The following is a 26,428-nucleotide window of genomic DNA, read 5'->3' as shown; positions in this document are numbered from 1 at the left end:
CCTTAAAAAAAGCCTTACCTTTAATTTCCGACAACCAGCTAACATCCCCCCAGCAACCTCGACCACCCGACCTGGTCGCCTGTATGGACCTAGTGCATGGTGTGCTAAACACCAGGAAAGGTCGCACCAGCAACCTCGGCAACCCGACCAGGGACAGAGCTGGTCGACTGTATGGACCTAGTGCATGGTGTGCAAAACACCAGGAAAGGTCGCACCAGCAACCTCGGCAACCCGACCAGGGACAGAGCTGGTCGACTGTATGGACCTAGTGCATGGTGTGCTAAACACCAGGAAAGGTCGCACCAGCAACCTCGGCAACCCGACCAGGGACAGAGCTGGTCGACTGTATGGACCTAGTGCATGGTGTGCTAAACACCAGGAAAGGTCGCACCAACAACCTCGGCAACCCGACCAGGGACAGAGCTGGTCGCCTGTATGGACCTAGTGCATGGTGTGCTAAACACCAGGAAAGGTCGCACCAGCAACCTCGGCAACCCGACCAGGGACAGAGCTGGTCGCCTTTATGGACCTAGTGCATGGTGTGCTAAACACCAGGAAAGGTCGCACCAGCAACCTCGGCAACCCGACCAGGGACAGAGCTGGTCGCCTGTATGGACCTAGTACATGGTGTGCTAAACACCAGGAAAGGTCGCACCAGCAACCTCGGCAACCCGACCAGGGACAGAGCTGGTCGACTGTATGGACCTAGTACATGGTGTGCTAAACACCAGGAAAGGTCGCACCAACAACCTCGGCAACCCTACCAGGGACAGAGCTGGTCGACTGTATGGACCTAGTACATGGTGTGCTAAACACCAGGAAAGGTCGCACCAACAACCTCGGCAACCCGACCAGGGACAGAGCTGGTCGACTGTATGGACCTAGTACATGGTGTGCTAAACACCAGGAAAGGTCGCACCAACAACCTCGGCAACCCGACCAGGGACAGAGCTGGTCGACTGTATGGACCTAGTGCATGGTGTGCAAAACACCAGGAAAGGTCGCACCAACAACCTCGGCAACCCGACCAGGGACAGAGCTGGTCGACTGTATGGACCTAGTACATGGTGTGCTAAACACCAGGAAAGGTCGCACCAACAACCTCGGCAACCCGACCAGGGACAGAGCTGGTCGACTGTATGGACCTAGTGCATGGTGTGCTAAACACCAGGAAAGGTCGCACCAACAACCTCGGCAACCCGACCAGGGACAGAGCTGGTCGACTGTATGGACCTAGTGCATGGTGTGCTAAACACCAGGAAAGGTCGCACCAACAACCTCGGCAACCCGACCAGGGACAGAGCTGGTCGACTGTATGGACCTAGTGCATGGTGTGCTAAACACCAGGAAAGGTCGCACCAACAACCTCGGCAACCCGACCAGGGACAGAGCTGGTCGACTGTATGGACCTAGTGCATGGTGTGCTAAACACCAGGAAAGGTCGCACCAACAACCTCGGCAACCCGACCAGGGACAGAGCTGGTCGACTGTATGGACCTAGTGCATGGTGTGCAAAACACCAGGAAAGGTCGCACCAACAACCTCGGCAACCCGACCAGGGACAGAGCTGGTCGACTGTATGGACCTAGTGCATGGTGTGCAAAACACCAGGAAAGGTCGCACCAACAACCTCGGCAACCCGACCAGGGACAGAGCTGGTCGACTGTATGGACCTAGTGCATGGTGTGCTAAACACCAGGAAAGGTCGCACCAACAACCTCGGCAACCCGACCAGGGACAGAGCTGGTCGACTGTATGGACCTAGTGCATGGTGTGCTAAACACCAGGAAAGGTCGCACCAACAACCTCGGCAACCCGACCAGGGACAGAGCTGGTCGACTGTATGGACCTAGTGCATGGTGTGCTAAACACCAGGAAAGGTCGCACCAACAACCTCGGCAACCCGACCAGGGACAGAGCTGGTCGACTGTATGGACCTAGTGCATGGTGTGCAAAACACCAGGAAAGGTCGCACCAACAACCTCGGCAACCCGACCAGGGCCAGAGCTGGTCGACTGTATGGACCTAGTGCATGGAAAGGTCGCAGTGCTTCCAGGTGGACCTGTTGAAAGTTCGTGCAGTGGAACTCGAACCGCTGATACCTCATCGCTTAAAAATAAGACTGACATAAAACAGGCGGGCTGGCATTTAATGTGTTGTTTAATGTTTAGGTTAAATGTGAGTATCTGTACTAGAGTGGGGAGGGTTGGGATATAAAGGGCAACTTTAGTCATAGGGCGTAGGAGTATGAAAACGCAGAAACGCGACGCCGGATTAAAGGGCGTTCTCGTCCCAAGTGACTCGTTCCAATCACAAGTGACAATCCTGAGTGCCAAACACGAGCGCCAAACAAAATGCCGAAGACACGAGAGCCAATCACGAGTGCCAATCAGTTCAATTTCAATATGAGCTTGAATCCCGTATTTTATCCTTGTTCATTCGGGTACGATGTTTGTCTGTTCACTCTCTGTCCACTGTGTGTAATGTCCTTCTTCCGCCGTCTCTACGGCCCACCGATTTAGGCTTCTTTTTTTGTCCATTCTCCTGAGTTTCATTCCTTCGCTGAAAGTTATCCGATAAACTACAACCTAATTAATTCATATATCTCTTTTAGTGAGAAATAACTTGATTTTATATGGATTCCAGCTTGATTGAAAAACAAAAATCCCGTAATGGCGGCCACATTAAAATTCTTTCAGCGTGAATTGTCATGTTAATGCGATTTTCAAACGAGACTTTTGATTGGCCGCCAAGATGTTTCTAAAAATAGCCCTTAGCGATCATTCTCAATAATGTATACAGAAGATTCACTCTCCTACTCATGTTCTCCTGTTTAAAGGGATTACCAAGTGACGGATCATTTGACATTTGACGGGGGGAGTGGCCGATGATTTCCCCCAAAAGAATATCAGCTAAGGCTTAGGCCCTTAAAAATCGAGCAAGCAAAAACTGGCAATGAAAACCAGAGCAGTAAAACTTGTAAAAGTGACCGGGAAAAAAAAAAAATAAAAAATAAAAAAGAAAATTTGCTTCTCTCCCGAAAAAATGGTACCCCTGTGGTATTTGCCGCTGACCATTGCAGACGCATTGCTCGCGCTTGTGTTTTCATTTGGGACGTGGCTTTACCTTGTTTCTTGTCGGTTTTCATTGAAAAATTTATTAATTGAGGTGAGTTAAGCTCTACAACTTTATACAACTTTATCTGAATACCAATACTATTGATCTAATGTTTCGTTTAATTTCTTTCTCGGTTTGTTATAAAAACTTCAGATCGTAATGCAGTATTTGCCCAACAACATCAAACGGAAAAAAATAAACAAGATCGTGTCATTGTATAATTTAGTCCTGTGCTGTGCGAACGTCCATAGAATTGTAATAACTCTGTAAACACTTATTTTCTAGATGTTACCTACTAATTATGTTAACATTTAAAGGATGACTGAAGCAATTTTAAATAATTTAAAATTAACTGTATATTTATAACAGTCCAGTAATGGTTTTACTTAAATATAACTTATACTTAATAACACTAAAATATTTAATGCTTAAGAACTTTAACCATTTGTTATCTCAGGCTAGTGTAATTTTGAATAAAGATTTCATCTTTTCAGGATAACAACTAGAAATAAGCCTTATAAATAATGAAATTTAGGTCCTGAAATTTATTATCATGTATTCCCCCCCCTAATTTCTATTCATATTTCTACTCATTCAAAAAACTTTGCATGGTTTGCAATGCAAATTTCACTCTTATGATCTAAAAGAAACTATAGCTCTATAGTAACTATAGTAACCAAAAATATTATTATCTTGAGGGTTAGATACAAGTAAAAATTGAAAATTGCAAAGAAACAGAGACTGTTTTTATACTAGTTCCTTTTAAACTTTCTGTGTGAATAACCAAATAAATTTTACACTAAAAGATTTAATTGGACTAAATTGAAAAGACTGAATTAAAAAGACTTAATTGAAATTGAAGTCTTGTTTCGAAGCCAAAAAAAATAGAGGTGAAAGAATCTAGCCCCTTATTACCCTGGTTGGACCATTGTTCTGCACCATGTAAAGTGGGCTTAATTTTATTTTCCTGACCCTACTTTATTTTTCATTGCTAAGGAAATCCCTCATCATGTCAAAAATATCACAGAAGTAGCTCGGTTTAGAAATGAGCTTTGTTGACCTGAACCAAAGACAACAAGAGAAAGGAAATACAGCCAGAGGTCGTGTGATAACTAAATATGAACCAAAGGATGAAGAAAATAAAAACCAAGGCAAGTTATGTTTTCAAGGACAAAGCGACATGACAGAAAAACATTTGTGGTTCACTGAGACAAGATACCACAAGAAGCCACCATTACATTTAATAGCTGTCAGCCTCTTGTATTCTGGACTGTTTTTACCAATCAGAACACTAATACAGAGAGGTTGGAAACAAGTCCTTCAAGATTTTGGCTTTTAAGTGAATTTTTACTTGATCATCCATGGGCATCGTTAATAAACGTTGGGAGGACATCATCACATTTCAATAACAATTTACAAAAAGTTGCACTTGATATTTTGTTTATTATTACTGGCTAAATACTTACAAATCAATTCTCTGCTTAATTTGTTATAAAATTAGCTTATAGGAACATTTTGTCCATCATGTTTAACAGAGCCACAAAATGAACCAGTCTTTGCCAGTCTTTGTAATTTGAATCAGAGATAGCCCAGAACACCAGAATATTGGGCCTCTCACCCCTGCTGAAACAGAATCAATTCCCAGTCGAAAAATCAACCGTATCTTACCATTTTTTGGCCCTAAATTTGACTTGTTGAACATAAGTTGACTTGCTACATTTACATACATATCAATAGGATTTTAAATGTGAAGCGCTTAGAACATGGTTAATACTATTTGTATTTATGACAGCTTTTACAGACTCTGGATCTATTCACCTAGAGTTTAATCCAGTACCAGCAGGTGTTGCATCTAGCACTGCATCAGAGGAGCGACACTTACCACGGGAATGGATGACACAAGATGTTTTCCTTCCAGGAGAGAGGGTGACGGCAAAGATTACAGGGGTAGAGCGTATGCCAAGGACACACCCATTTAATCCAAACTTGTACGTGCATCATACACAACCACGCCCTTATAAGGAGGGCTGTAGTTATTAGGTTAAGTTTAAACTTTGTTATGTGTCATTGTGGCTTTTTGCATATATTTTTTTTTGCATAATCATACTGTCATTATACCACTCGCCATTTTCACTATTTTGCAAAGTAGGGCAAATTAAGCCTGCTCTCTTTAATGAATTCAATAAGCCCCTTAAATTCTCAAATAAGCACCCTCTAATAAGACTCCTCTATTCCCTTAAAAAGCATAAAGAATATAATGTGACATTTCTCCATTAGTACTATTGTATCATCATAATCATCATTATAGTCATCATCATAATCGTGATCATCATCATGGTTGGCAGCGAAACGTCATAATTTACTTTTAATTAATCATCACCCCACTGGTCAATCATCACCCACATCATCATCATCACCACACTGGTCAATCATCATCCACATCATCATCATCACCCCACTTGCCAATCATCACCCTCATCATCATCATCACCCCACTGGTCAATTATTACCCACACATTCATCATCACCCCACTTGTCAATCATTACCCACATCATCATCATCACCCCACTTGTCAATCATCACCCACATCATCATCATAATCACCTCACTGGTCAATTATCACTCACATCATCATCATCACCCCACTGGTCAATCATCACCCACATCATCATCATCACCACATTGGTCAGTCAAAACCCACTTCATCATCATCACCCCACCTGCCAATCATCACTCACATCATCATCATCACCCCCCTTTGTCAATCATCACCCACATCATCATCATCACCCCACTGGTCAATCATCACTCACATCATCATCATCACCCCACTGGTCAATCATCACCCTCATCATCATCATCACCCCACTGGTCAATTATTACCCACATCATCATCATCACCCCACTTGTCAATCATCACTCACATCATCATCACCCCACTTGTCAATCATTACCCACATCATCATCATCACCTCACTTGTCAATCATCACTCACATCATCATCATCACCCCTCTTTGTCAATCATCACCCACATCATCATCATCACCCCACTGGTCAATCATCACTCACATCATCATCATCACCCCACTGGTCAATCATCACCCACATCATCATCATCACCACACTGGTCAGTCATCACCCACATCATCATCATCACCCCACTGGTCAATCATCACCCACATCGTCATCAACCCACTGGTCAATCATCACTCACATCATCATCATCACCCCATTTGTCAATCATTACCCACATCATAATCACCACCCCACTTGTCAATCATCACTCACATCATCATCACCCCACTGGTCAATCATCACCCACATCATCATCATCACCTCACTGGTCAGTCATCACCCACATCATCATCATCACCCCACTGGTCAATCATCACCCACATCATCGTCATCACCCCACTGGTCAATCATCACTCACATCATCATCATCACCCCACTTGTCAATCATTACCCACATCATCATCATCACCCCCCTTTGTCAATCATCACCCACATCATCATCATCACCCCACTGGTCAATCATCACTCACATCATCATCATCACCACACTGGTCAGTCATCACTCACATCATCATCATCACCACACTGGTCAGTCATCACTCACATCATCATCATCACCACACTGGTCAGTCATCACTCACATCATCATCATCACCACACTGGTCAGTCATCACTCACATCATCATCATCACCCCACTGGTCAGTCATCACTCACATCATCATCATCACCCCACTGGTCAATCATCACCCACATCATCATCATCACCACACTGGTCAATCATCACTCACATCATCATCATCACCCCACTGGTCAATCATCACCCACATCATCATCATCACCCCACTGGTCAATCATCACCCACATCATCATCATCACCACACTGGTCAGTCATCACTCACATCATCATCATCATCACACTGGTCAGTCATCACCCACATCATCATCATCACCAAACTGGTCAGTCATCACCCACATCATCATCATCACCCCACCTTTCAATCACAATCTATACACAATATCACTTCTAATTTTAATTGTCAGATATAGCATAGAGCTTGAACATGCTGGTTTTAAGTGGACTATTCGCCGTCGCTACAAGCACTTCCTCAAGCTGGATGCTGAACTATTCCTGATGCGTGTCGACCCTCGTCAACACATCATTCCTGCATCGAGAGGTCATCATAATCTCCCTAGCCGTCATCTTCCTCGTAGACCAGACCCTTTTGCCACAACCACTAATATGGACTCTAGGATTGAAAAGCTTGAAAAATATTTACAGGTATGAGTCCCTTTATGCTCGCTGGTCACAGACACTAAGGGTAAGAGACACTAAGGGTCTCAGGCTAACCTCTATTTCCAGTAAGATCATTTTGTGTATTTTGTTAGAGCCTGATTTGCTAAAAATCTTGTTTACGGACCTGTCTGTTTTGGCATTATGATTTTATCACTGTCACCATGTTATTCATCTTTTTTTTAGCTATTCGATAATATTCAAATATGCCTTTTGATGAGCTATTTGGTGATATTCATTAAGGCCTTGTTGTGGGCTAGTTGACAGCTCATGAAGGATTTCTTATTCTGTTGTTTAGGTGATTCTTGACAATGAGGACTATCGCAATCACAAAGAGACATTAAACTTCCTGGAGATCAGTGACCTGTCATTTAAATATGACCTTGGCGACAAGGGCAGGTAAGTCTATTCTTTGGAAAGGGGAGGGGGGCAGGTTAGTCTATCCCCGTGGAGAGAAAGGGGAGGGGTACTCCCATATAACCACTATACATGGAAACTGGCTTTATATGTTTTTTCCATTGCATGTTAAAATTTATCATCCTTAATGAGGTGTATACTGTATTTCAAGCCTCTCTGTCCTGACAATATTCCAATCTTATCGCTTTGATTCATATGATTTGCTAAGGAGAATATCATCAAGCCTTGTTATAATATTAGCATAATTCTTTATACATTAGTTGTTAGGTTTCATTGAGTTAGCTTAACAACATCATTGTTATTTTATAGGGAAGGTGTGCTGAGGAAAAGAGCTGGAGGTCACCGGTTTCCTGCAGGATGTTGTAGTGTTTGTTCTTCAATGTCCTGTGGCATCTGGAGCAAACGGTACCAATTGTCTGGTGTCTGTCTGTCTGTCTTGTAGTATGAATTTTTGTTCGCACGTTTTAATTGTTTAATTTTGTTGGTTTCTTAGCTGGTTCATTGTCAAGGACAGTTTTGTTGCATACATCAGGTAAACCAGCCCTAGCTTTCATGACATTATGTGATGGATATTAATCATACAAATAGGATTGTAATTATTGTCATGAGTATTTTGTTCCATTGATAGGTTGTGTGGAACAGTGCTGAGCTCTCTTTTTGTCGTTTTTGCCCTGTTCATTTTTCACAATGTCATCTACTCGTTCTTAAAAAATAACTTTCATACGATCAACGCTTCAACTAATGATCATGTTTTGGGTGATTGTCTTCATTATTTTTTACACTTAAGTGGCTGCAGGGAAAATTTCCCTTATGTAACATGGCCTTATGAAAGCCTTTATGTCTCTGCACTCTTTGTAAGTGTAGCAATGTTGTTACAGGTCATGTCTTGAATAAAGTTATTACTGCTATTCAAGCCGCTTGGATAAGCCCTCCCCACCAGGGAAATACAACTAAGCATATTAGTGAATTAATACTCTATGTTTTACAGCCAAAAGAAAAAGCGTGTTCGCGGTGTTCTGCTGTTGGACAAGGATTTTACGTTCTGCCATGGGCGCGATGAGACGAACGTTAGACACGGGCTTATTATCAGCAACCAATCAAGGTACAGTATATAGCCGTAAATCATCGTTAGAAACCAATCACATTGCAATATATTATTTAAATCCAATCAAAATGCAAATCAAAATGCGAAGGAAACGTTTGTCAATCTTCATTAGCAACCGATACTGTGAATACATCTGATTTTCACCCCCCCCCCCCCCATCCCCCCATAACAGGTCCACAATTCCTGACTTTAGATTTGTTCTTCCTCTTCTCAGAAAGCTTCTGTTGACGTGCTGGACAGACCGAAAAGCCGGGTAATATTACAAGCGTTAGGCAAAGAGAGCACAGTGACGACATTAAGCAGTGGAACATTCAAAATGTCCCAGGCGTTCACTATTCATTGTCTGTTTTAAAGTTTTCCTACAAAATACGAAGTGAAAAATTCCTTGTTTCACGGTCTATTCCGGACAGGGTCTTTTGTGCTATATCATTGTTTGCTTAAAGGCAGAAAAAGGTGTAATACTAATAGTCATTTTTAGCTGTAAAAACCCTGTTTTAAAATAAGCTAACTTCATCGTACCATTTTTGGGATCGCTAAGCAGTATTGATCGCTAAGAATCAGGTATCGATACCTAAGCATGAGGGTTTGATCGCTAGCATGAGGTATTGATCGCCAAGAATGAGGTATTGATTGCCAAGCATGAGGTATTGATTGCCAAGCATGAGGTATTGGTCGCCAAGCATGAGGTATTGATCGCCAAGCATGAGGTATTGATCGCCAAGCATGAGGTATTGATCGCTAAGCATGTGGTATCGATCGCTAAGCATGATGTATTGATCGCTTGCATGATGTATTGATCGCTAAGGGGTTTAACAAGTTGTGCGCGTGATCGGTGAAGTCGTTGAAATCGCCAAAAACAGAAATATAATAATAATATTAAAATTTCTTAAATTATTAAGCAAAAATAGAACAAATATGTGTTCGTTTGGAACCCCGCTTTTAGGCAATGCCAAAATCTATATATTAATCATTTACAAAGCTTACCAAGTGATTAATGTCACTCTTTTTTTTGTCAGAGAGTTCATGCGCTCTCTTGTTCACGTGATGGCAACGACGGGTGCTGAATGGCTACAAACCAACCCACATGACTCATATGCGCCAGTGAGGCCTGATACGCAGGCGCAATGGTGAGTTTACCGCATACCCACACACATGACTTTTGCAGGCGCAACGGTGAGTGTACCGCATACCCGCCAAATGACTTACGCAGGCGCAATGGTAAGTTTACCGCATCCCCCCACATGACTTACGCGGGCGCAGGGGTGAGTTTACCGCATATCCGCCCACATGACTTACGCGCCAGTAGAAGTAACACGATGCGCAAAATAAGGGTTGTGAGAATTTTTTTTTGTTTTTTAGGTTCGTTGATGGCGCATCGTACTTTGATTCTGTCGCACTTGCCCTACAGGAAGCCAGGGAAGAAATATTCATTACAGATTGGTGGTAAGGAAGAAAACACGACGTTGTCTGTGTTTTGCTTAAATATTTTGCTTCCCGACTTGCGTTATCCTGTAAATATTCTTAACCGCTTCACGCTCTCCGAAGTGACACTAAAATTACTCTAAAGTTCCCCTTTGAAATTAGATGTTAGACTATGAACTAATGTAAATCACGTGATCTAGGCTCAGTCCGGAGATCTACCTGCGTCGGCCTGTGCGTGAAGGAGACTACTGGCGGTTGGACCAGATTCTCAAGAGAAAAGCGGTAACTATTCGGGAGTAGCTCGGGTATTATTCATAAGTGGCTCGGCATGATTCGGGAGTTGGTATTATTCAATGGATCTATACTACTCGGGGGTTCCTTTGGGAGTAACTTATTATTCGTGAGTGACTGCGTTTTATTCGGCAGTAATTCGTTGTTAATCGTGAGTGGCTCGGCACTATTCGGTATTCACTCGGCGTTCACTCGGTATTTACTCGGTGTTCTGTGTCCCAATTTCACTTTCTTTGAAAGTGTTTTTTTATTAACTCACTTGTTTTTTCCCACTCTACCTAGGAGTTGGGTGTGAAGGTCTACGTTCTCCTGTATAAAGAAGTGGAACTCGCGTTAACCATCAACAGCGCTTATACTAAAGCTCTTCTTACGTCACTTCATCCAAATATCAAGGTGGGATAAAAAAGAAAACCCCCTCTCCCCCCTCCTTCCCCTCCCACAGCAGTAAAAAGAGAACTTTTATTATTGAGTTATTTCTTTTTAGATATTTGCTTGCGGCGTCCCTCCACCCCCGTGCGCCGCCTGTAAACTGTCTTAAATGAAAAGATTTTTAAAATATCCTATTAAGCGGGTTGATTTAAAAGAAAATGTGTGGTTCTTTTTGCTGGGACTTGCAAGCTTATTTCCCGGGATTCCAGAGGGCAGTTTCATTTGCTTTTAAATTAAGTGTCTTCCACCATAAAGTCTCACACGAGCTTATGATTACGTGCTTCGATTTTTCTCGTACGGGCTTGTGATTGGCGAAGTAGGTCTAAGGTCACTCTTATCACGTGTTCCCATATTGTTCTCACTCTGTCTTGTAATTGGTGTATTAGGTGCTACGTCATCCTGATCACGTGCCTGGTTCTGGCGTCATCTATTGGGCGCATCATGAGAAAATCGTTGCGATTGATCAGAAGGTGGCTTTCGTTGGAGGTGAGCTCATCACGTGACTTGAATGCTCACAGCTATTGGTTGAACGCCATGATTGAGAGCAGTAACATTAAGAATGAAAATTTTACATTTGTAGAACTAACATTGTTAAGAACATTTTTGGCCTGACTGCTGAATTAAACAACCGAGGCTTGAAATTAGACGTCCTTTTAAAAGTCTATTTATATAATGCATGGGTCTCTTGCTGTTATCAGCCTTTGTTTTGTTATCAGGACCCGACCTTTGATTTGTTATCAGGGCTCGACCTTTGTTTTGTTATCAGGGCTCGACCTTTGTTTTGTTATCAGGACTGGACCTTTGTTTTGTTATCAGGACTCGACCTTTGTTTTGTTATCAGGGCTGGACTTTTGTTTTGTTATCAGGGATGGACTTTTGTTTTGTTATCAGGCCTTGACCTTTGTTTTGTTATATGGACTGGACCTTTGTTTTGTTATCAGGACTGGACCTTTGTTTTGTTATCAGGACTGGACCTTTGTTTTGTTATCAGGACTCGACCTTTGTTTTGTTATCAGGGCTGGACTTTTGTTTTGTTATCAGGGATGGACTTTTGTTTTGTTATCAGGCCTTGACCTTTGTTTTGTTATATGGACTGGACCTTTGTTTTGTTATCAGGACTGGACCTTTGTTTTGTTATCAGGACTCGACCTTTGTTTTGTTATCAGGACTGGACCTTTGTTTTGTTATCAGGCCTTCACCTTTGTTTTGTTATATGGACTGGACCTTTGTTTTGTTATCAGGACTGGACCTTTGTTTTGTTATCAGGACTCGACCTTTGTTTTGTTATCAGGCCTTGACCTTTGTTTTGTTATCAGGGATGGACCTTTGCTTTGTTATCAGGGATGGACTTTTGTTTTGTTATCAGGCCTTGACCTTTGTTTTGTTATCAGGGATGGACTTTTGTTTTGTTATCAGGACTGGACCTTTGTTTTATTATCAGGACTGGACCTTTGCTTTGTTATCAGGGATGGACTTTTGTTTTGTTATCAGGACTGGACCTTTGTTTTATTACCAGGGCTCGACCTTTGTTTTGGCCGTTGGGACGACCATCACCACCGCCTCACCGACTTTGGTTCTGCTGTCCCGAGTTTCAAGCCACATATTCCGCTAAATAAAACGGTAAGAGCTGACAGGTCATCATTCTATGATATTATAACTAGCTTTTTGTAAATCTTCTTATTTCCAACAAGTCAAATTCAGGGCCGAGAAACAGAATGATCTCGGCCGGGAATCGACCCGTTTCGGCAGAGTTATGCCTGACATTCTAACACACTTGGACACCTGTGGTGAGAGACCACATCCGCTGACGCGCTAACACACTTACACACTGGGCCACCTGTGGTAAGAGGCCCGTACGCTGACATGCTAACACACTGGGCCACCTTTGGTGATAGACCGCATACCATGACATGCTAACACTGGGCCACCTGTGGTGAGAGGCCCTATACGCTGACGCGCTAACACACTGGGCCACCTGTGGAGAGAGACCACATACGTTGACGCGCTAACACACTAGGTCACCTGTGGCGAGAGGCCCCATACGCTGAGATGCTGACACGCTGGGCCACCTGTTGTGAGAGGCCAGATACGCTGAGATGCTGACACGCTGGGCCACCTGTGGTGAGAGATCCCATACGCTGAGATGCTAACACGCTGTGCTACCTGTGATTTCCTCTAATCATTGTTGAAAGCATCTCTCTCAGCCGCCGCTTTGTCATCTTAGCGAACTACCAAGTACAAGAACACATTTATTCCCATTACCATATACGATTGATGAAGTGATATATAGAAGCGCTGTTTTACTTTGGTCTCTCTATGCGCAGGTGGCTTAGTGGAATACACTGGGTCTCACCCCACCTCGAACTCGGGATCTTTTCTGGATTTAGGTCTGGATCGGATTAGTTAAACTGTTTGTTTTCCCTGTTTTATTCCCAGTCTTTTGGATGGGAACCAAATCGGCCGAAGTCCCATAAACCAACTCTTCACAATTTGAAGGAAACGTTAAAGAACCTTTATGGCACGCAGTGTCTACAAAATTAGTAACCCCCTTTTTTACGGCGGTTGACATTCGCGTTCTGAATTACAGGAGTTTGAGATAGGTAGGATGGGCTCATTGTTCGTCGATGGTCACGCGAGCGAGTCGCAGCGTTGCTCGAAAGATCAGACTGACGGAGGCATCAAGACTTGGTTCGGAAAAGACTATTCTAACCCCATAAAGAGGGATTTCTTCGATATCCACAAACCATTCGATGGTGAGGTTTGTTATAAAGTTATTCCAATGTTAATTTTCGAAAGAATATTATAATCCCCAAAACGGCTACATCTCACGTCTACCTATCCATCCTGAAAAAGTAACCCCTAGGGTATGGACTATGATCCAAGAATATATATATTTTCTATTAATGATTAAGAATTCAAAGATAGAGTCTTAAGCAACTCGTTACCACAGGATCAAGAGTTTAAAATGTAGGCGATTTGCGCTTAGAAAACACGAGGCTTTATGTATGGCAAACTCACACCAAAATAAGCAGGAATGGTTTCGGCCGTCACGCCAGAGATAAGCATTTTGATGAAAATAAGCCCTTCTGATATAGGGGCTTTCTGGCTGATTTGCAAGCGCTGAATAAATTGCTATTGCCTCCGCACCCGCCTTAAAACGCCTGCGGGACAGCAAGACGGAGTTAGCCGCAAGACGTAAGCCGGAGCCCGCGAGTTTGCCTTCCAAAAAAGTCACGTGATTTGTAAGTGCAAGTTGAGCGTGAAAACATTTTTTGGCATTCGCGTCTCCCTGACACAGGAAAAAATGGCAAGTTTTCCCAAAATAAGGTCTGGTTAACTTCGGTAAGCTTTTGGAATTAAGCTTTTGGTCAGAGGAACTCCTTGTATGCGGAATCTTGAGCTTATATATTTAGAATTGGAAAATTTCATGCCATTTTTTTGCTCTGTCCGTCTCCCTAGTTGTTACGTAGAGATCTAACTTATCACGAGAAAGACTAGTGTCTTTGGGTCTTTCTTCGTAGACTCGGTTGACCGGGGCGCCATACCCAGAATGCCTTGGCATGATGTTGGGGTTGCTGTGTACGGAGTGGCCGCGCGGGACGTGGCACGACACTTTATCCTGCGCTGGAATGCAACTAAGGTAGAATCACTGTAGGACATGGTGTGTTTCTTGTAACACATGCACTATCAGTACACTTGAATCAACTACTATTATACTCCATCTGTTTGAAAAAAAAGTGGAACACGTTGTCTGTCGAACCTCTTTTGATGCTTTTCATATAATTTTCCAGTCCAAACTAAACCTTTGCATGTAGTAGTCTTCTTAATACTTGCTCTTGTTAACAAATAGCGACAGTCTACAAAGCTGATGCTATTTTAACGCCATCATTAAAATTACCCACTAAACCCTGGGCACACGGTTGTATTTCTTTCTGACAGCTTGAGAAGGTGAAGGAGATTGATCACGTGCCTCTTCTGCTACCGAAGTCCAACAGTGCTCTTAGACACGTGGTATTACCACCCGATTCTAAAACAACGCCCCTTGACTGCCAGGTAAGAGAATACAGTAAATGTTGGAAAATTCGCGAACACTGAACATTCACGGTCAGGTCTTAGACCCCGAGGTTTTTTTTGACCCCACAAAATACTACTTATTTACCAATATATATACAAAATAACTACAAAATACCCGCTGATGTATTAAAGCATTGGACCCCAAGACCCGCGAATTTTCCAACATTTACTGTATATATATACAGTATTAGCGCACATGAATGTTGGGAAGGTGTTTTAAGAAACTGACCAAACGCGACTGACAGACTAACCGTCAGTATACCTTTTTTCCAAACTTGGCTTTAATGTTATGGAAATCACAGGTGGCCCAGTGTGTTTGCGAGTCAGCGTATATGCATATTCCCCACAGGCAGCCCAAGGCTGCTTTCAGTAGTAAGTAAAAACAGGGGCTCATAAGTAGGGGCAATCAACTTCCCCATATTCTGGTACTCTATAGGTGTCACGGCGTTTCCTAGGATCGGCTATTTTAAGACGCGCGGATGAGCCAATCAGATTCAACCTTTGTGTTGATGTTTTGGCTGAGCTCAACTGCACGCGTAGTCTCAAACAAAAAGCTATGTTCTCTCTTTGGTACTTTGACTTTTTGTTGCTCTCTTTTTTAATATGAATCCAACCCTACCTATGATTTTGAATTCTAGCTTTCAATTCTTTTGGTAAACATAACAAACAAAACCGACGGATGATTGATAAAAATATATTCTTCCTAACTGCAATTTGCGCGTGCAGCCTCACGTCACTCGTGCTTTTTTCCGCAGGTCCTTCGTTCCCTGGGCTCATGGTCAGCAGGCATCCCAACAGAGGCTTCAATACACCAAGCTTACTTAGACGCAATACACAGGGCTGAGCACTTTATATACATAGAGGTAATGAATGTTGTTACAGTGGATGGGGGGTATTTAGACGCAATACACAGGGCTGAGCACTTTATATACATAGGGTTAATCAATGATGATACAGTGGATGGGGGGTATTTAGACGCAATACACAGGGCTGAGCACTTCATATACATAGAGGTAATCAATGTTGATACAGTGGATGGGGGAGGAAGGGTATTTAGACGAAATACACAGCTTTAAATACTTTATATATATAGAGGTAATCAATGATGATACAGTGGATGGGGGGTATTTAGACGCAATACACAGGGCTGAGCACTTTATATACATAGAGGTAATGAATGTTGTTACAGTGGATGGGGGGGGAAGGGTATTTAGACGCAATACACAGGGCTGAGCACTTTATATACATAGAGGTATTCAATGATGATACAGTGGATGGGGGGTATTTAGACGCAATACACAGGGCTGAGCACTTTATATACATAGGGGTAATCAATGATGATACAGTGGATGGGGGGTATTTAGACGCAATACACAGGGCTGAGCACTTCATATACATAGAGGTAATCAATGTTGATACAGTGGATGGGGGAGGAAGGGTATTTAGACGCAATACACAGGGCTGAGCACTTTATATACATAGGGGTAATCAATGATGATACAGTGGATGGGGGGTATTTAGACGCAATACACAGGGCTGAGCACTTAATATACATAGAGGTAATGAATGTTGTTACAGTGGATGGGGGGGGGAAGGGTATTTAGACGAAATACACAGGGCTGAGCACTTTATATACATAGAGGTATTGAATGTTGTTACAGTGGATGGGGAAGGGGTATTTAGACGCAATACACAGGGCTGAGCACTTCATATACATATAGGTATTCAATATTGATACATTGGATGGGAGAGGGGATTATTTAGAAGAAATACACAGCTTTAAATACTTTATATACATAGAGGTAATCAATGATGATACAGTGGATGGGGGGTATTTAGACGCAATACACAGGGCTGAGCATTTTATATACATAGAGGTAATGTTGATCATGATTGGATCTGTCCTATTTAATTTTATTTCTATCGTAGGGCTTGTACAGTTTTTGCGAGCTATCTTTTAAACTTCTTTTGCAGAATCAATTCTTTATTACCAATTTACCAGCGGACGGTGTTAGAAATGAGATCGGTGAAGCACTTCTGATGAGAATACAACGTGCTCACAGGTAATTACCATATATGGAAGCAAAGGTAATTACCATATATGGGAGCAAAGGTAATTACCATATATGGAAGCAAAGGTAATTACCATATAATGGAAGCAAAGGTAAATGACAGATATAAACGTGTAAGGCTAAGTTCAAACGTCTAAGTATCCGTGAGCCGTATTTAATGCAAAGAAAGATGAAACACCCCTTTCAAAAGGCATAGGCGTATTATTATTATATCTTTCATATTTATACAAGGTTGCACTGTTTGCAGTCAAATTGATTTGTAGTTTCAAGGGCAATCTTAATGGCAGTACTCTGTTTGTAGTTCGCGCCTGATTTTTTTTCGTCTTCAGGGAAAGGAAGGAGTTCAGAGTTATCGTGGTCATGCCATTACTACCAGCTTTTGAAGGTAAATGTTTATCGATCATATATCCAGCATGCCGTTTAGATTGATGGCTTTTTATGAAGGTAAACGCTTATCGATCGTTTACCATATATATAGCACGCCCTTTTGATTATAGTCTACATAACTTTTCATTTGAGGCAATCTGGCTCAAAGAAATATAGGTAAAACTTCATATTCGGATAACAGTGTTGAATTCCATTGAAAACCCGTTTTTATACTCTGCTGCGAGAATCAACCTTCAAGGCTGCGCCAAAAATGGTATGTAACGATGACGTAGATCAAGAAGGTTTATCTTTACCCTGCGCGAAACAAGTCACCTTTTGATACTTTTGCATATTCTCGCCATATGCAACTAATAGCTGACAAATGGATTGCGCTCGCAGAAGCAGAAAGTCAGCCATACCACGATCCCGAATACTTGATCGCCACAGGTTGCCCAAATGGTGGCCATCATTTTTTCATCGCACAGTCGTGCGATTGTTAATCTAGTTCGCAAAATACATTGTATGGAAGCTAATTTTTTTTTTTCTATTAGAGAGGCGAATTTTTCCAAGGTCTTATTGAGTAATGTGTTATTTTGTAGTTGATGTTGGTTAGTGTTCTTATTGTTGCTGTTCTTGATTGTTGTTGCTGTTGTTGTTGTTGCTGTTGTTATGATTGCTGTTCTTGATTGTTGTTGCTGTTGTTGTTGTTGCTGTTGTTATGATTGCTGTTGTTGATTGTTGTTGTTGCTGTTGTTTATGTTGTTGATTGCTGATGTTGTTGCTGTTGATGTTGTTGTTTGTGTTGTTTTTCAAGCTGCTTCTGTTGCCACTTTTGTTGCTGCTGCTGTTGTTAGAGATGTAGCAACCCGCTCATAAGGTCTAACATAACTGGCTAGTGCTGCATTCACACCGAAACCATGTTTAGTTAAACAAGGTTTTTCTTTGCCTGACAACTTGCCAAGTTTCTCATTATGCTGAATTCTTACTAGCTAAATGATCATTTAGTAACATGTACAGCACAGTCTATTCAGTTTTGTTCTTTGTTCTGTCCACTCTTGGGAGATTGACATTTAGACCAGTTTAATTAAACCACTTTTAAACCACCTGGTTTAAGTGCTGGTGTGAATACGGTATATATTACCTCATTGTTCTATTGTTTTCTCGTTCTTTGTTTTGTTTCCCATTGTTTTGCGCATCAATCCAAAGAGGTGAAATCTTCTGAGGGCTGCTACACATTCCGCTGTTGTTGTTGTTGTTGTTGTTGTTGTTGTTGCTGTTGCTGTTGTTGTTGCTGTTGCTGTTGCTGTTGCTGTTGCTGTTGCTGTTGTTGTTGTTGTTGTTGCTGTTGCTGTTGCTGTTGCTGTTGCTGTTGCTGTTGTTGTTGTTGTTGTTGCTGTTGCTGTTGCTGTTGCTGTTGCTGTTGTTGTTGTTGTTGTTGTTGCTGTTGTTGTTGCTGTTGTTGTTGTTGTTGTTGTTGTTGTTACATGTATTGTTCGTTCTGCAGGTGAGCTGGGTACACCTACGGGAACAGCAATCGGCGTCATCACCCACTGGAACTACCGCTCCATTTGTCGCGGAGCAGACTCTTTACTCGGGAGGCTTTCCGCGTCAATAGAGGACCCTTCACGCTACATATCATTCTACGCACTTCGCACGCACTCTGAAATACACGGAAAACCGGTACGTGAACACTCGGAACTTGCACGATTCTCGCGCAATCCACAAGAGTGTTTTAGAATAAACGAAGGGTGAAGTCTCCAAAAGTAATTCACAGATAACGGATCAATTAAGCTCAAATTTGCACCCTTAGCTCTAGTAATAGGTCGCTAGATCCATCTAGAAACTTTTTCTATAAAAAAAAAAACAAATAAAAAATATAACCGTCTTCTTCACCACCAACGAGAGGTCAACCGGAGTCGAATTTATCTCGTCATACGAGCAGGGTGGGACACGGATCCATCGGCCCAGCACTTGGACACGCGGCTGACCCATGTATTTTACACCTATTTCAAAATACACGTATTTCGAGGCTTACCTCTAAAGCACAAGACTCGATACCCGCGGGACACTAAAATACGTTTCCGTTTTGTTGTATAGATCACAGAGCTGGTGTATGTCCATAGCAAAATGATGGTCGTGGATGATCGAGTGGCCATTATTGGATCAGGTCAGTGGTTAGGGTGGGTAGCCTAGTGGTAAGTGTGGGTAGCCTAGTGGTTAGGGTGGGTAGCATAGTGGTAAGGGTGGGTAGCCTAGTGGTTAGGGTGGGTAGCATAGTGGTAAGGGTGGGTAGCCTAGTGGTTAGGGTGGGTAGCCTAGTGGTTAGGGTGGGTAGCCTAGTGGTTAGGGTGGGTAGCCTAGTGGTTAGGGTGGGTAGCATAGTGGTAAGGGTGGGTAGCCTAGTGGTTAGGGTGGGTAGCCTAGTGGTTAGGGTGGGTAGCCTAGTGGTTAGGGTGGGTAGCCTAGTGGTTAGGGTGGGTAGCCTAGTGGTTAGGGTGGGTAGCGTAGTGGTTAGGGTGGGTAGCCTAGTGGTTAGGGTGGGTAGCCTAGTGGTTAGGGTGGGTAGCCTAGTGGTTAGGGTGGGTAGCCTAGTGGTTATGGTGGGTTGCCTAGTGGTTAGGGTGGGTTGCCTAGTGGTTAGGGTGGGTTGCCTAGTGGTTAGGGTGGGTTGCCTAGTGGTTAGGGTGGGTTGCCTAGTGGTTAGGGTGGGTTGCCTAGTGGTTAGGGTGGGTTGCCTAGTGGTTAGGGTGGGTAGCCTAGTGGTTAGGGTGGGTTGCCTAGTGGTTAGGGTGGGTGGCCTAGTGGTAAGGGTGGGTGGCCTAGTGGTTAGGGTGGGTGGCCTAGTGGTTAGGGTGGGTCGCCTAGTGGTAAGGGTGGGTCGCCTAGTGGTAAGGGTGGGTCGCCTAGTGGTAAGGGTGGGTAGCCTAGTGGTTAGGGTGGGTAGCCTAGTGGTTAGGGTGGGTAGCCTAGTGGTAAGGGTGGGTAGCCTAGTGGTAAGGGTGGGTAGCCTAGTGGTAAGGGTGGGTAGCCTAGTGGTTAGGGTGGGTAGCCTAGTGGTTAGGGTGGGTAGCCTAATGGTAAGGGTGGGTAGCCTAGTGGTAAGGGAGGGTAGCGTAGTGGTTAGGGTGAGTAGCGTAGTGGTTAGGGTGGGTAGCCTAGTGGTTAGGGTGGGTAGCCTAGTGGTTAGGGTGGGTAGCCTAGTGGTAAGGGTGGGTAGCCTAGTGGTAAGGGTGGGTAGCCTAGTGGTAAGGGTGGGTAGCCTAGTGGTTAGGGTGGGTAGCCTAGTGGTTAGGGTGGGTAGCCTAGTGGTTAGGGTGGGTAGCCTAGGGGTTAGGGTGGGTAGCCTAGTGGTTAGGGTGGGTAGCCTAGTGGTTAGGGTGGGTAGCCTAGTGGTAAGGGTGGGTTGCCTAGTGGTAAGGGTGGGTAGCCTAGTGGTTAGGGTGGGTAGCCTAGTGGTTAGGGTGGGTAGCCTAGTGGTAAGGGTGGGTAGCCTAGTGGTAAGGGTGGGTAGCCTAGTGGTAAGGGTGGGTAGCCTAGTGGTAAGGGTGGGTAGCCTAGTGGTTAGGGTGGGTAGCCTAGTGGTAAGGGTGGGTAGCCTAGTGGTTAGGGTGGGTAGCCTAGTGGTTAGGGTGGGTAGCCTAGTGGTTAGGGTGGGTAGCCTAGTGGTTAGGGTGGGTAGCCTAGTGGTTAGGGTGGGTAGCCTAGTGGTTAGGGTGGGTAGCCTAGTGGTAAGGGTGGGTAGCCTAGTGGTAAGGGTGGGTAGCCTAGTGGTTAGGGTGGGTAGCCTAGTGGTAAGGGTGGGTAGCCTAGTGGTAAGGGTGGGTAGCCTAGTGGTAAGGGTGGGTAGCCTAGTGGTAAGGGTGGGTAGCCTAGTGGTTAGGGTGGGTAGCGTAGTGGTTAGGGTGGGTAGCCTAGTGGTTAGGGTGGGTAGCCTAGTGGTTAGGGTGGGTAGCCTAGTGGTTAGGGTGGGTAGCCTAGTGGTTAGGGTGGGTAGCCTAGTGGTTAGGGTGGGTAGCCTAGTGGGTAGGTTGGTGGCCTAGTGGGTGGGTATTGTTGTAGTCTGCCGGTACGATGGGTAGCAAGGGTGGGTAATAGTAATGTAGATGTAGACAATTCTGGAAGACGGACGGCAACCGTAAGATGTTCTTTAAACGGTCGATAAGATAGTACAGTGGTGGCTATGTATGATTTGATGATGGTGGTGGTGGTGGTGCTGATGATAATGATGGTGACGGTGATGGGGATGATAATGATGATGATATTAAAGATGGATTTTTTTTGTAGCGAATATCAACGATAGAAGTATGCTGGGGAAAAGGGATTCAGAAATTGCAGTTCGTCTGGAAGATAGGGAACTGGTGAGGTTCCTATAATCTGATTTCTAAATAATTTCTATACACCTAATAAGGTATACATCTTTAGACGTGGTTATTTTTAACATACATGTGCCTGGATAATTGCTTCAAATTATGTTTGTTTTCATGTTATTCCCAGGTTTCGTCGGTTATGAATGGGGAGGAATTTCAAGTCGGTCCTTTTGCACACTCACTCCGCACACATCTCTTCATGTAAGCACTAACTATGCTGCCGGGAAAAAAACCGTTTCTTTAACTCATTTATTGTAATTGTATATAAATATTTTATCTTTTATTTTTCTTCAAAACCATATAATAACCAACATAATTTGCCCTCATATGTTTAGAAGATTTTGACATTGGTACATCCTCGGGGACCCAGGGCGTCGCGGAGATCGGGCACACAGGGAGCGTTTGAAAAAGAAAGAGCACTTTCTTTCTCGCGCCACGCTCCCTGTGTGCCCGATCTCCGCGACGCCTTGGGTCCCCGGGGATGACATTGGTAAAGTTGTTGGCAGCCATTCCTTTACCTCATAGTCCTATTCACTCTCACTATGAAACCTATTAAATAATCCATTATTGAATCTTTAAGGTGGAATTTTTTAACAATGATTCTGAACTATCGCAAAATAGGATTGAACAATAGTTGTTGCGACATAAATTAGATTTAAACGAGCATACAGTAGATAGCTCTAATTGCTCGAGTGCGCGGGACAACTGTATCAATACTAATTAATATTTTTAATACTTTTAATAATACTATTAATACTTTTATTTTGTCGACAGGGAACATCTTGGTCTTGAATCGTGTTCAGGGCAATCAACAGACGTCAACGTCCAAGACCCCGTCTCCGATGGCTTTTACAAGGTTTGTAGATCCCGTACCTTTAGTCTTTTACAATGTGTGTAGGCCCTGTTTCCGAAGGCTTTTGCAAGGGTTGTACCCCCTTGTATCCGAAGGCGTTTACAAGGTTTGTAGATCCTGATTCCAATGGCTTTTACAAGGTTTGTAGACCCCGTCCCCGAAGGTTTGTAAATTCCGCGTCCTTAGTCTTTTACAAGGGTGTCGGCCTTGTTTCCGAAAGCTTTTACAAAGGGTTGTTGAACCTGTCCGGTATGGCTTTTACAAAGGGTTGTTGAACCTGTCCGGTATGGCTTTTACAAAGGGTTGTTGAACCTGTCCGGTATGGCTTTTACAAAGGGTTGTTGAACCTGTCCGGTATGGCTTTTACAAAGGGTTGTTGAACCTGTCCGGTATGGCTTTTACAAAGGGTTGTTGAACCTGTCCGGTATGGCTTTTACAAAGGGTTGTTGAACCTGTCCGGTATGGCTTTTACAAAGGGTTGTTGAACCTGTCCGGTATGGCTTTTACAAAGGGTTGTTGAACCTGTCCGGTATGGCTTTTACAAAGGGTTGTTGAACCTGTCCGGTATGGCTTTTACAAAGGGTTGTTGAACCTGTCCGGTATGGCTTTTACAAAGTTTGTAGACCAAGTCTCCGATGGCTGTCGCAAGGTTTGTAAACCCTGTTTCCCAAGGCTTTAAAAGGTTTAGAGACCCTGTGTACGAAGGCTATTACAAGGTTTGTAACCCTATCCCCGAGGCTAACTGTTTTATTAGAAACAAGAAGGCATCTCATTTCGTGTTTTGGGTGTTTTTTGTTTTCATAAATATTACCTATTTTCGTATCTAGGATGTCTGGATGAGAACAGCTGAAAACAACACCAAGATTTATAGCGAGGTAACGGGAAGATACTTGTTATAAAGCAGATTCGGCGGCAGTGAATTTTTTTATTTTGAAAGGGGGCGAATAAATCACCTCAGTTTTTGTGTTTTTCCTATACATATCTTATAACAAATAGCGACAAAAGCATATCTCTGTCGGTTTTTCTGTTAGTCTTTCGATATTTTGTAGGTTTTATAATTATTACATGAAACCTTTTTTAGGCTCTGTTTGTAACGCCAAAATCTTTAAATTTGTATTGCATAAATTATCAAAATCCCCCCTGTACCACCTCTGCCTTCACTATTATTATCAGGAACACACAGGCAACAGTGAAAGTCATCCCATTACAATGTATCTTATGTTAGCCCTGGTATTCATCTTTATTGCTTTTTGTAGGTGTTCCATTGTCTTCCGACGGACGAGGTCCGATCATTTGGCGAATTGGCCTTGTTTAAGGTAGGGACAGAATACTTCCTTTTTCCTACGCTGACTTGCCTGTTCCGTGTTCAACTACTTTCTTGCTTGCCTGCCTGTTCCGTGTTCAACTACTTTCTTGCTTGCCTGCCTGTTCCTTGCTAAACTACTTTCTTGCTTGCCTGCCTGTTCCGTGTTCAACTACTTTCTTGCTTGCCTGCCTGTTCCGTGTTCAACTACTTTCTTGCTTGCCTGCCTGTTCCGTGTTCAACTACTTTCTTGCTTGCCTGCCTGTTCCTTGCTAAACTACTTTCTTGCTTGCCTGCCTGTTCCGTGTTCAACTACTTTCTTGCTTGCCTGCCTGTTCCGTGTTCAACTACTTTCTTGCTTGCCTGCCTGTTCCGTGTTCAACTACTTTCTTGCTTGCCTGTCTGTTTCCTGCTTTTTTGCTTGCCTTCCTGTTCCTTGCTAAACTACTTTCTTGCTTGCCTGTCTGTTTCCTGTTTTTTTTTTTGCTTGCCTTCATGTTCCTTTCTTAACTACTTTTCTTCTTGCCTGCCTGTTTTTGCTCAACTGCTTTCTTGCTTGCCTGTGTGTTTCTTCCTACTTGTTTTCTGCTTTCTTTCTTGCCTTTCTGTTTCTTGCTTGGCTTGCTTTCTTGCTTGCCTACCTGTTTCTTGTTCGACTGCTTGCTTCATTATTTACCAGATATACTGCGTTCCTGTTTACTCGGACTAAGTCACCAATCGAGTTCAACTTTTCTGATAGTTTCCTCACGCCATTTTTTTGCACTGCCTTGTTTGGTTTATCCCATCTGCATGTTAACAGACGTTCACTCTTCCTTTCTTTCCTTGTCTGTAATTTATCCCATCTGCATGCTTACTAACGTTCACTCTTCCTTTTTCCATCCAAAGATGATTGAGCCTCTTGTCGACAAAGATCGTGCGGCCGCCCGCGAGTCGGTCAAGTCCATCAGAGGTCATCTCGTGACCCTTCCCTTGCATTTCATGGAGAGAGAAGACCTCAGACCACCTATCGGAAGCTCAGAGTATCTTGTGTCCTCTGGTGTGTTCACGTGAATACCTCTTGCCGCCTTTTGGATGTTCAAGTGAATACCTCCTGCTGCGCTTGCATAAGGGAGCACCTCTTCTGTCGGGTAGTGGCATCACGTGAATGCCTCGTGACGTTTGGTGTACTCAAGTGAATGCCTTGCGCCGCCTCTTGGATGTTCACGTGAATACCACGTGACCTTCTCTTGTTTTCCCGTGGATAACTTTTGACGTCCGATTTGAAAAGTGAATACCCCGTGTCTATTGATTTGATCGAGATTCAATTATGCTGACGAAGTCACATCACTGAATGGACCAATAAGAATGTTTGTTTTGACGTAAAATGTTTACACACCGCACTGTATTACTAATAGTTAAGCACGGTTTATAATAAACCGTGATAAAGAAATACAAAGAAACATAAAGAATAATATTTATTAGATTAGTATGTAATGTTACACTGTTGCTTCTATTCAATGCCTTTCGAGAGGCAACTGCTTTTAAGGTTACACACCATACAAAGGATACTGCCTTATTAAGACACGCGTCTTTTTAAAAACCACCATATAAGGGCACCCGCCATACAAAGACATCCGTCTTACTAGGACACCTATCTTACTAGGAGTTTCTTAAAGAAAGTGGAGTGCTGTGAGCAGCTACAACTAGGCAGTGCAATATAAGTAACGGTGTTTCAAGAAAAATCGTGTATTAAAATTACCAGAACGAAGTGAAAGGTAGGAAAGTAATTTTGGACATACCTCACCAGGGGCGGATCCAGGATTTCAAAATGGGGGGTGGATAATGGCCGGATAGACGGCATATTACTGATATAGTGGTTCTTGTTAGGTCACATCTCAGATCTTTCACTTAAAAAGGGGTTTGGATATCCACCCAATCCACCCCCTGTATCCATCCCTGCCCTGCTCACGTTCCGTCCTCAAAAACACTTCCTCCCACTTCATCGCGCTCAAATCACGGCGACATCCTCACACATATTTGGAGTCCGGCTAGCCCAAACCTCAGCGCCACACGATTTTCAATTGTCGAGAATCCGGCAGAATATTCGTCTGTCGTCGTAATATGCTTGACCACAATAAACTTGGCAACCGTCAAAATTACGTCATCCCAGCGAGCGCAAAAACATCCCGTGTACGCACTGCGTGTGTACATTTTTTTGCTCTGATTTTGATGTTAATTAAGGGCACGTTTTTTGCCCTAGTCTACGTGTTCGACCACGGCAAAAACATTTTTTTTGAGATTAGTGCAGACTAATTTTGACGCTC

General features: G+C 43.4%; 1 protein-coding gene across 1 annotated transcript; it reads left to right on the top strand.

Annotated features, from left to right (window-relative positions):
• Positions 1 to 3,057: 3,057 nt before the first annotated feature.
• On the top strand, positions 3,058 to 25,878 carry LOC5515662 (phospholipase D1). The gene is made up of 29 exons (XM_048723017.1): positions 3,058 to 3,168; positions 4,114 to 4,268; positions 4,910 to 5,105; positions 7,177 to 7,414; positions 7,725 to 7,825; positions 8,153 to 8,248; positions 8,337 to 8,375; positions 8,832 to 8,945; positions 9,163 to 9,201; positions 9,965 to 10,075; positions 10,308 to 10,391; positions 10,571 to 10,652; positions 10,944 to 11,054; positions 11,477 to 11,576; positions 12,607 to 12,710; positions 13,678 to 13,843; positions 14,612 to 14,730; positions 15,030 to 15,143; positions 15,920 to 16,027; positions 17,139 to 17,227; positions 17,566 to 17,621; positions 19,107 to 19,282; positions 19,700 to 19,769; positions 21,887 to 21,960; positions 22,097 to 22,170; positions 22,744 to 22,825; positions 23,650 to 23,697; positions 24,079 to 24,138; positions 25,011 to 25,878. Exons 2-29 carry the CDS (start codon positions 4,163 to 4,165, stop codon positions 25,173 to 25,175), a joined length of 2,922 nt encoding a protein of 973 aa, XP_048578974.1. The 5' UTR covers positions 3,058 to 3,168; positions 4,114 to 4,162; the 3' UTR covers positions 25,176 to 25,878.
• Positions 25,879 to 26,428: the final 550 nt, after the last annotated feature.

The sequence above is a fragment of the Nematostella vectensis genome, chromosome 15 (assembly GCF_932526225.1).
Source record: "Nematostella vectensis chromosome 15, jaNemVect1.1, whole genome shotgun sequence".
Classification (NCBI taxonomy): domain Eukaryota; kingdom Metazoa; phylum Cnidaria; class Anthozoa; order Actiniaria; family Edwardsiidae; genus Nematostella; species Nematostella vectensis.
The sequence above is the reverse complement of the archived record's forward strand: the minus strand, read 5'-3'. Positions and strand labels throughout refer to the sequence as shown.